This window comes from Leptinotarsa decemlineata, unplaced genomic scaffold (genome assembly GCF_025532065.1).
Source record: "Leptinotarsa decemlineata unplaced genomic scaffold, Ldec_3_MD MMD2_tig00000035_RagTag_RagTag, whole genome shotgun sequence".
NCBI classification, from domain to species: Eukaryota; Metazoa; Arthropoda; class Insecta; order Coleoptera; family Chrysomelidae; genus Leptinotarsa; species Leptinotarsa decemlineata.
In genome coordinates this window covers 23,291,381-23,303,390 of record NW_027412540.1, presented here as the reverse complement: position 1 = coordinate 23,303,390, position 12,010 = coordinate 23,291,381, and the positions used below count along the sequence as shown (strand labels likewise).

The 12,010-nt window shown below is 36.3% G+C and overlaps 1 protein-coding gene across 1 annotated transcript in view; it reads right to left on the bottom strand.

The window, feature by feature from the left end:
* Positions 1-11,550, bottom strand: part of LOC111509789 (proton-coupled amino acid transporter-like protein acs) — a 35,519-nt gene extending 23,969 nt beyond the window's left edge. The window contains exon 1 of the mRNA XM_074172044.1: positions 11,200-11,550. Within this exon, the coding sequence (XP_074028145.1) occupies positions 11,200-11,264 (65 nt within the window). The 5' untranslated portion in view covers positions 11,265-11,550. The remainder of the gene's footprint in view (positions 1-11,199) is intronic.
* Positions 11,551-12,010: the final 460 nt, after the last annotated feature.

Below are 12,010 nucleotides of genomic sequence, written 5' to 3'. Positions count from 1 at the left end.
GCATGAAGACGATCGCTTGTTTCCACCTTCTGGGGAAGTATTTGAGGGCCAACGAGCTGTTGATGAACTGCAATAGATTTTCGACGCAGTTGTTCGGGAGCCTCTTCAACAACCTATTGGTTATTGAATCGACCCCGGAGCTTTCTTGGCCTTTGCGGCCCTGATATATCCCTTCAGATCTTCGACAGAAGCTGGGCGGATGTTGTCGTCGTCATCCTCCTTGAGGATGCGGTGATCCCGATGTTCCAACAGAATATCGCGATCGATATCATCATTGTCGTCGACAATAAGCTGGCTGGAACTAACGATCCATCGAGTCGGCAAAGACACTGACGTATTTATTTACAAACTCAAGGATTTATTAAGTATTATAAAAAATAAAAAATGTGTTCTTCTAGAATATATTGGACTTGACTGAAAAACTACAACATTTTATTGAATTTAGGTTGTAGGTTTCAAAAACTTTCGAGTTGAATGTTTCCGAGTGCTCAGTTATTTAAAAAATACTATAAATCTATGAATTGAATAAAACAAACTTTCAACAACGTTTAGTCCAAAGTGTTTATAACACATGGGCTGAAAAGTCCCAGGTCTAAGAAAGAAAACACCGGTGAGCATTTTTTTGAGGTCTGCGAACGGCCAGTAGTCGCTGGGAGCCAAATTTGGCGAATACGGTATGTGTAGTAGCAATTCGAAGCCCAGTTCATGTAGTTTTGCCATTGTTTTGATTGAATTTTTTTCTTTGTTTTACGCGGTCATTTGTTTGCAATTTCGGCCTTCAAACGTTCCAATATCGCTATATAATATTTACTGTTGATGGACGAGGTTCACCAGTTGCTCTCAACTCAGATGACGATTGTTTTGATTCCGGAGTGAAGTGATGGATCCATGTTTCATGCATTGTCACATACCGACGCAAAAATTTCGGTCTTTTATGTTTAAACATGGCAAAACACTGCTCAGAATCATCAAGACGTTTTAGTTTTTGGTCAACAGTGATCTAGCGCGGCATCCACTTTGAACAGAGTCTCTTCATAGTCAAATGCTCTTGTAAAATAAAGCCAACACGTTCTTTTGATATTTATACAATCTCAGCTAATTCATGCACCTTCAGTTTTTGATAATTCAAAACGATTTTGTGTTTTTTTTACACGCTTTATATTAGTTTCACCTGTATGTATGTATGTTTGTTTGTAACACTCAAGCTCGTGATCTGTATTGACAGAATTATCGGCATTATTGCTTGATCTATTCGGGGGCTGTACGTAACCTTATTGATATTTCTTGATTTATTCGTGGGCAGATGGCGCTGTATGTAACTATCAATTATTGTTCAATATGTTTGCGGGCAGATGGCGCTGTACGTTATTATCAATTATATTGCTTGAGCTATTCGCGGGCAGATACCGTAACCTCCTTGATACGTTGTTCAAAAAAAATAACATAATTCAAGAATTATAAGAACGGAAAATATTAGTATTATTGTTTGTATTTTTCGTATTTTTCGTTCGTTATTGTTTTAGCTTATTTAAAATAATATATTTTTAACTTTTCAGTTCGATGTTCTTTAAAAGCGTGTTTTTTTGTTTTTTTGAAGTATATTTATTCGTGTTCTGGTGTTACTGCCTCATTTGGACGTCCACTGCGTTCTGCATCATCAGTCTTTCTAAGACCACGTTTGAAGACAACATACCAACGTTTAGTTGTTGTTTCTTATAATACTTATAATATATAGTCCTTATAATACTTTTCAAGCCATCGCTCCGTTTGAACGGTATTTTCCCATCAAGAAGCAGTGTGAAATTAAAACACGAAATTGTTTTTGATCCATTGTTTTGAAAATAACAAAAAGAGTGTTACTCCTAGCACAATAACTCACAAACTCATGAGTAGAATATCATAAAATTTCAACAGTTTTCTTTTAAAGGCTAGGTTAGGTTAGATGAATGCAATAAGTCTAGCGCCATCTATGTGTTTGACCAGAGACTTTTCAGCCCAGAAAGTACTATCAGCACCGTTATTAAAGTCTGTGACCTTAGTTTCACATAGTTTTTATGAGTAAAATCAAAATCACTACAATTTGGACTCCTTAGATCAGAGTATTCACATGTAATTCAAGACTTTCAAATCCCTTCAACTTCTACAAAGGATCTGTAAGGCGATTGACCAAACAATACGCGATTCTTGGTGTTGCGTAAGAACCAAAATATTGGATTTGCATAAAACATGATGAGTATCTTATAAATTGCATTATATGTCAAGGTTTTCCACTCGCAAATATCTGTTGAAACTGATAGTTGATAGTCAATGAACCAGCACATAAAAATAGACATGATCCAGATGCACAACTACATAGTTTATCTGAAGAAATTGAACCGATATTCTGAAATTGAATATTATTTTTAGGATTTTTTTTCAAAGGGGTACTTTAAATCAATATATTTTCTGTTATTGAAGTATGTGGCCAGAATTCATAATAAGAACTGTTACTAACAAGTTGGATATATCAAAATCTGAAATACTTTTAACCGCAGGAATGTGTCAAATTTAGTGTAACCACTCTTAGCTTGTGTTACTGACCAGATTTTGTTCCCATGTACTTATATTCTGATATTTTTATCACTTTCTCAGTTTTGATGTTAGTTTAAGCAAGATAAGAGATAATTACCTGTAGGAGAACATTCCAACGTCAAAGTGAAATAATAACCGAAATTAAGACTCAAACCTGAAAGAAATATTTTTGTAGACAGTAAATGATTGATATCCAAAGTAGTATTGTAGTAGTAGTAGTAGTTTGATTATTTCGCCTGAAAAAAACTATTATCATTTGAAATATTTCAACTGAAAATAAACATTTTCAAGAGGAATAATGCGTTAAGATATCACAGTGACGTAGATTATTTATTTTTGTTACTTCAAAGTCACAATTTCTAGATGATAAGCAAATTTATTCGACCGACATGTCTCATTAGGCGGTTAACAGGTAACGCTGATATGATTTATATCAGCATGAACGTAACTAAGTTGACAAAGCAATCAACAGAAAAGAAAACCTGAAAGTTAAACTTTGACGAATTGCGGAGAACCCTAATGCAAAACAATCTGGTAAGTAGAGAAATATCGAATATTTCGGAGAGCTGAAATACCCACGTTGAGTTAATGAGTTTTTCGAATCTTTTCAACACTATTATCAGTAAAAAAGTGTGGAATAATTACAGAAGTCAGTTGAAAACCATGAATTTATTGAAAAACTATCTGAATTTGATATTGACGCATTATTGAATATTTTATCTATATGATTGAAACACGTTTTTCACTAGAGATGATGAAAGAATAAACATAGTGATACACGAAGATAAAAGTGAATTGAAAATCATGATGAACTCACTTGAAATATCAAAATATTAATGAATATTCAACGATTAACATATTTGACTTCAGACAAACAAATTGCTTTGTTCGTAAATTATATTATTTATTATTCATGACTTGATATAAACACAGTGGCATACAGTGATTGTACTCTGAGTCAGAAAAATGTTCACAAGTGGTATACGCTTTTCACAAAAACATCACATGATTCTTTGTCTACACTTCGAAGAGGCAAATATTGAAGAAATGAATAGAACTGGCTCCCTGACTAATGAAATTATTTGAAATGGAGATCACGTGAACCTTGTCGTCTCAATGCCCAACTGCATTTATGAATTTCAAGTGATATTCACTATTGATTTAAGGTAGTTAGTGATTAATTTTATTTGAAAACATGTTTACGAATTCCTTATAACTCAAATTTAATGAACTTTATTGCATTCCAAACATTTTCGAATGTTTCAATAACTTCTCAGGTTTCGGAATTGCAATCAATCGTGGAATAATTTTAAACAATTATATGAAAATATTCCAAATGAGCATTTATTTTTGGGGAATGATAACGTCGCATACCTTCAGAACATCACTCCAATAAACATTGCATGAAAAGCCAATCTATGAACCAATTACCTATCAAATCGATGTTTATCTAGCCTATTTGATAAACACTAATGATAATAGGTCTTTATTCCAAGAATGATAAAATAGATATCTGTGATGAAATGGGAAAGGCTGAAGATCAGTTGGTTGTATCTCAAAAGGTACGACCCCTGTTTTTAGACAAAAAAAAGTATATAAGGAAAAAAAAGTAGAATAAGGAAATGTTCAAATCAATGCACGAAATATATTATTAAGTCAATGGTATATTAGTAAAAAGTATAAATAGTCCGGTCAATTTGGACATTGACCCTACCATTGTAGCTACCTAAATTCCCACCAAGCTGAAAATCAGTAAGATTGATATGATTAAAATGAAATTTGAAAGTTTCCCATCTTTTCCCTGTATGGATAAAAATTTATTCAAGGTCAAAGGTCAAATAAATGAGTTTTTCGCGATTTTCAGCAAAACGGTAAGTTTTATCATAAAAATTGTAGATCATAAAATTATCTACAAAAAATGTATCAATACTTTTTTCCTACGAGCCACCGTTTTGGAGATATAACGATTCAAAAAGTTGTAGAAGTTGTAATCGTCATAATATGCACTCGTTTCCACGCCAACTATAATGCAGTGTACTTAGCGCGTTTTTTTAACGTGGTTTCCCAGTAGGGTCAGTTGTGATCCTGTTTAATTTGAAACTATTGCAAAATAATGGATATCAGCAGAGATTGAAAAGATAAAAGCGATTCAAGTTAAAAAAAGTAGTGAAATTTAATTGTCCGAGTCGTAACTTCTTCTTGTTCTTCTTCATCTTCATCCTGAGTAGGTGTAAACTGCGTTAATAGCGATGGATCGCATGTCGCCTCGTTGGAATCAAACGGACCCTCCACTGTTGGTGCATTCAATATTATTGACAATGTATATACATGCCAGAGAACAAAACATTCCGGCTTTTTTGCAACCACATTTAGCACTGCACCTCTTTTTGCAGTTGCAAAAAATTGTGTTCAGCAGTTTTTCCGGCGCAGGTGGAAGTAAAGTTTGGACTGGTTCCAATGAATTGTTGACCAACTTCCAACCCCAGTCTGTAGGGTCTAGCTGATAACCAAGCCACACTTGGAGTTAGTAATATACCCGAAAAAGATGTTGATGAGCAGCAACTGAGGTTGGAGGAAGACAAGGTAATTGTACATGTATTTTACTTTTGGTATTTTTAACGAAACATGCATATCTATACTTATCTAAGCAGGTAGTTTTTTTAGGAGCTCCGTTCATAGAAAGAAGAAAGCGAATGCCGTTAGTGATAATTTCTTGTTGAGTGGAATTACTATTACGCACACAATTGAACAGGAGACAGATGTTGTTTCAAGGTTACAGTGGCGTATAAATTAAGAAACTGGGTTTCATTTTACCTGATATTCTTATAGTTATAACTTATGTATATTTTATATTATAAGTGTAAGTTACAATGACCGATAGAAAAATATTTTAACATATATTACAACTACAGAGATGTATATACGTGACGTATTCATGCATATTGTGACGATTACAACTCTTACAACTTTATGAATCGTTATATCTCAAAAACGGTAGCTCGTAGAAAAAAAAGTATTGACACATTTTTTGTAGATAATTTTATGATCTATAACTTTTTCCTGAAGTATTTCCATGATAAAACTTACGGTGTTGCTGAAAATCGCGAAAAACTCATTGTTTTGACGTACGACCTTTTATAATTTTTTTTCCATTCAGGGGAAAAATGGGAGACTTTCAAATTTAATTTTCAATCATATTTGAAACAATCCTACTGATTTTCAGCTTGGTGGGAATTTAGGTAGCTTTACTCTTATTTTTTGGTCTAATTTAACCGGACTATAAATGTGCAGAACACTGGAAATAGTTATTATCAAGATTTACGAACCACCATTATTATCGATAGTGGGTATACATTAGATTTCGTATGAATATTGTCTATTAGTCGTTTTAATGCTTTTTTTTTAATTCATGAACAGTTCTACAAGGACTAAAACCTAACCAGTCGGTTATCAAATTCGTAGACGTGGTTTGTTAAAAAATATGGATTCTGTTCTAGAGTGAAGTATCTTCAATTTATCAATATCAAAAATTGTTGTTGAAAAGAAGTCATCAAAAATGAGAATCACGTGTAAATGTGAAATTTTATAGATCATGTTTCGTTATTTTCACCAATATTTCTGCTTTATAAATACATTTTTATACTGTTGATTTCATTAAAAAATACTTTCATCACTTAAAATTAATAAAAACATGGTAATTTTTCTGTTTTGTGATATTTCACAAGTACAATAATTTTCAACTGCAATTGAATATTCTAACATGCTTTTCAAGTCTGGTCAAATTTTCTCAGTAACAAATTTTGATATTGACAAAAATGAAAGAGCAAAATTCATATCTTTTGACAAACCTTGTATACCACAAGACAGAATTCCATAACTACATAGTTGCATTTTAGATTTGTGTCCTCGCAGAACTTTCTATGGGGAATAATTTTTTTTCGTAAAATCAATAATAAAAAAGTTTTTTATTTTGGCCTCATGCATTCTGTATAAATACCGTGTTTTTTTTTGCATTCAAAATGTTCCAATATATAAGCTAATTATTAAGTAGACTCAGATTCTTCTACTTTGATTATTATTCATTTGAATTCCATACACAGCAAAAACTTGTTTTTTTCCCGATTACGCCAAGCTAATAGGTAGGTTCATGATTTAGCAGTCTACGAATGTACACACATCGGAAAAGTCCAGGGATATTTTTATAACATAGTAAATATCATAAAAATAAATGCATGAGGTCGTTTAATTTCGATTAAATTGGTACACTCGACCACCCTGTAGATTTCTATGGGTTGAACAAAGCCTGCAAAAACGGTAACTAATCTTTTATCAAGTTTTTTACAAACTGTAGGTTTTCGGCTAAAATGAATAATCTGAAAGTGTCGAGTTTGTACATTCTATGCAGTTCTTGCTCAGCAATTAAACTGGAAATATTGTGCTTCAACATGGAACGTCATCACTTACCATTGGCTGAGATGAATAGAGCTGTAGGGTTTCTTCAAGGTGGCATGCGACAAAATGATGTAGCTCTTCGTTGGTTAACGTGTTGGTTGGTGAACGTGTTGAAGCAGACGCACCAGGTAACCATTGGTCGTGATACTGTCAGAAATCGACTGCATGAAGCAGATCTCCACAACAGAAGGCCACTTAGATGTCCATCTTTGTCGAGAGGCAATCGCGGTAGAAGATTAGAGTGGTGTCAAGAACATCAAAACTGGGATGCAAATGATTGGGCCACAGTTTTGTTCACAGACGAATCCAGATTTGGATTTCATCCAGATTCTCGTCGAGTAAGACTGTGGAGACGACCTGGAAATAATGAACGTTTGAGACACGTCCAGGAAGTCCACACATACAGAGGTGGTACAGTAATGCTATGGGGCGGAATCATGATCGGCGGCAGAACCGATCTCGTTTTTCCAAATCGCTCCCTCACAGCTCGACAGTACCTCGACACCATTCTTCTACCTATCGTCCGTCCGTTTGCTGGTGCTGTTGGTGAAAACTTCCACCTAATGCACGATAATGCTTGCCACATGTCGCGCGTCTAGTGACTGACTGGCTCACCAACGAAGGAGTTGATGTATTGCCATGGCCAGCACAATCACCGGACCTGAATCCCATCGAGCATGTGTGGGACATGCTTCTACGAAGAATTACTCCGCATATGGGGAACATTCACACAACGTTTCAATTGAGAGAGCTTTTAATCGCTGAATGGGCAAATGTACCTCAACAAGACATTGACAATCTCATTTTGTCGACGCACGATAGATGTAGGGCCGTAATAAACCAGCGTGGAGGCCATACTTTGTACTGATTCCAATTTTTTTTGTATTATGATTTTTTTTCGGGGTGCCAAAGAAGAGCCATATTTTTTTTTTTAGTTTTGCTTATATGCGCACTCAGTATTTTTGACCATTTAATAAATTTTGTTGTAAGTTACATTCGTTTAATAATCACCCGTCAACTTTTTTTTCCCTAAAGCGATCAAAAAAACATTATTGCCATTTTTAAAAATATCCCTAGACTTTTCCGATGTGTGTATTTATAAGTATTGAGTATGTTCCACCATAGCATCCATACTGAGCTGATTTTGATGAATGAGTTGTTATGATTCGTTACACATACTACATACTACACGAACAAAATCAATATGACGGTTGGTCAGTGATATTTTTTCAACGAGTGGAATGCCAAATGAAAGAGGCCAAAATTCTGGGTTCATAAATTTAAATATGGTGAAATTATTAAGATATACCGAAGCAAACTTGAAGAAGCTATCACTATTTTTCATCATTTATGAATATTAATAGCCCTGACCATCGACATTTCTGAATATCAATTGTGTAAAAAAAAATCATCACCCCCTCCTGTTTTGCGTTTCACTTTTTTAGATAAACCGTTTTGTTTACAGTTTAGAATTGTTTTGGTGCATTATTCTGACAAACAAATGTATACGTGCATTGTTATTTGTTAGTTCAAAATCAAATACGTTGATATTTCAGTTTATGGAAAAACAAAATAGTTTCAATGATAAAAAGTCATTACTGTAGAGTGCGGACTGTAGTCTTAGCGTTTCATCATACTAAGTCTTTTGATATTTCAAATAGTTCTGTTTATTTGTATGGAATTCTTCTGGCATTTTCAAATTGACAAAGTTAAAATTTATTTCAAATGCCGTGGTTGCACTTTGTCAACGATGAAAAGCAAGCATTCTAATTTGATAGACAAATAAAACTGATACAGATACCTCACTCATGGATGAAAATAGGCTGGGATATGAGAATATCCAAAAAAGCAGAAGTCTCAACTTACTTAAACTAGCGAAAAATGTGATCACTACCGGTCAGAATGGAATGCGAGCCAAAGGCAAGCGTAATAAATCGTTCGAGAGAGTAATGATCATTTCTCGCGGGTGAAATACTATACTTTTTCTATGACTTTTTAGGGAGTATCTGAAAATAAGATTCATCCAAAAAATCCACCTAATATATTTGAATCTTTCTTTTTACTTCGTAATGACCAACATACTCATATCAACAATCCATTTATTGTGCTGGAATGAAATAATATAATGAACTATTCACTACGCTAAAGAACTGAAATTTAAATCAAATTTGAAAAAACATTTCTTGCTATAAATATTTTTTATTTTCCACTAACTGGTAAAAGTTCTGGAATCTTACTCCTATTGATATTTTATTGTTACTGATTAAGTTATTACTGTCGACTTCAATTTCCCTTTCACAAACTAATTTTTTGGGTAATAAATGATTAATAATTCGTCAGGATCTTACGAACGACAAGAAACAGCCTAAAATATTATCAAAAGTACATCCTATTATTGTTATTGAATTGAATTGCAAATATTTTGAAAACTGGGTAGTTAAAAAATGACATTGCCATCTCTTATTGAAAATTTAACCCAGAACTCTTATGTATGAGTCGCGTGTTCTACCAACTACCTCACAAAGATGTATACAAATTAGTGTGACTCAATTTGTATACATCATTTTGTCATTAAATGACGATTATTGAAAAATATCACCTTTTTCGCGGCATTACAAATTTCTGTTTTTTTTTTAATTTTCAAACGAATTGTTAGTTCAGTGAATGAATTTGATGTAGGTTAGGTTAGGTTTGGTGAGGTTAGGTTAGGTTAGGTTAGGTTAGGTTAGGTTAGGTCAGGTCAGGTCAGGTCAGGTCAGGTCAGGTCAGGTCAGGTCAGGTCAGGACAGGTCAGGTCAGGTCAGGTCAGGTCAGGTCAGGTCAGGTCAGGTCAGGTCAGGTCAGGTCAGGTCAGGTCAGGTCAGGTCAGGTCAGGTCAGGTCAGGTCAGGTCAGGTCAGGTCAGGTCAGGTCAGGTCAGGTCAGGTCAGGTCAGGTCAGGTCAGGTCAGGTCAGGTCAGGTCAGGTCAGGTCAGGTCAGGTCAGGTCAGGTCAGGTCAGGTCAGGTCAGGTCAGGTCAGGTCAGGTCAGGTCAGGTCAGGTCAGGTCAGGTCAGGTCAGGTCAGGTCAGGTCAGGTCAGGTCAGGTCAGGTCAGGTCAGGTCAGGTCAGGTCAGGTCAGGTCAGGTCAGGTCAGGTCAGGTCAGGTCAGGTCAGGTCAGGTCAGGTCAGGTCAGGTCAGGTCAGGTCAGGTCAGGTCAGGTCAGGTCAGGTCAGGTCAGGTCAGGTCAGGTCAGGTCAGGTCAGGTCAGGTCAGGTCAGGTCAGGTCAGGTCAGGTCAGGTCAGGTCAGGTCAGGTCAGGTCAGGTCAGGTCAGGTCAGGGTCAGGTCAGGTCAGGTCAGGTCAGGTCAGGTCAGGTCAGGTCAGGTCAGGTCAGGTCAGGTCAGGTCAGGTCAGGTCAGGTCAGGTCAGGTCAGGTCAGGTCAGGTCAGGTCAGGTCAGGTCAGGTCAGGTCAGGTCAGGTCAGGTCAGGTCAGGTCAGGTCAGGTCAGGTAAGGTCAGGTCAGGTCAGGTCAGGTCAGGTCAGGTCAGGTCAGGTCAGGTCAGGTCAGGTCAGGTCAGGTCAGGTCAGGTCAGGTCAGGTCAGGTCAGGTCAGGTCAGGTCAGGTCAGGTCAGATCAGGTCAGGTCAGGTCAGGTCAGGTCAGGTCAGGTCAGGTCAGGTCAGGTCAGGTCAGGCTAGGCTAGGCTAGGCTAGGCTAGGCTGGGTTAGGTTAGCTTAGGTTAGGTTAGGTTGGATTGGGTTAGGATAAGTAAGGTAAGGTTAGGCTTACTGAAGGCTCATTTGCTATTCAAAATGATTGAAAAACAACTGTTAAGTTGTGAATTAACTCATCTGTGATTGGATTCGAATGTTGTAAGTTATGATATCGTCGCCTTCCTACCCAACAAGAAACGGTCACATCATGGGGGCTCATTCATCTCCATCTGAGTTTTTCAATTTTTTTTCAGAAATTTGGAATAGTGAACGATGTCACAAAGTCTGATGATTCTTTTTCTTTTTGGAAATGAAAGAAATTTGAAACGTTGCAAAAAAATCGTGTATCTATTCGGATACATTCCCGATTCTCACCCAAGTACTAGAGAGATTATAATTTTCACTGGACATTCAAGAACTTTATGAAAACAAATAATCAAAAATCAAAATACAAAAGAAAACCAGAGCGGAACATAAATACCTGTTGTAGCTGTCCGTTCCGTCACCGTCAATAAATCCATGGTTATGTTTTTCACTCATGATCATTACTGGATCTACCTACATTCGCGTTTTAATTTTTACCGCGTTACAATTGAAATCCAGACACTTCGTATTCGATGTACTCGTGCGTATCTTCTACTGAATCTACTGACTTGTAAATGTCGAATAAAACTGTTTGATTAAAATACCTACAAGTTATGAAACCATCACAATTACTACGAGTCGCAGCAAAAGTACAAGTATATGGCTGTTGCTAAATTATTATTAGATTTTTTTTATCGGCTGCCTGCTCACGATTTTATTCTTGGTCCGGTTATTTGCGACCGCGCAACTGAAGGTAAAACAACGGAAAAAGTATCCTTTTATTTCATAAACAGGGTCGAAACTGATTGCCCCCACTCACCATCATATAGATTGAAGGTAATTCGAAGTGAAGGTGAGCCAAACAAGTACTCGTGGGTAAACATGATAATGTCTAGTTTGGAAATTGCTAGATTGTTAGACCGAAAAGAGGTTGAAAAAACAGCGATGTTGAATCATATGCCTATGTTTCGATAATTAAGCCTGTTAAAATCTATTTTTCCGTCAACCAGCTGTCGACAACTCTCAAAAGTCAAAACTTGTGCGAGCTAAGCACCAAAGAGGTCTTACCTTTTAACGTGTGATTCCTAACATGGGTTTGACGACAGGAAGTGATAATCGATCGTCCAGCCTTGCGGTTCGAACCACCGGCTCGCACAGCGGTCGATTGAGTGAGTGGAGCAAACCACTCACGTCAACCTACCAGGCTT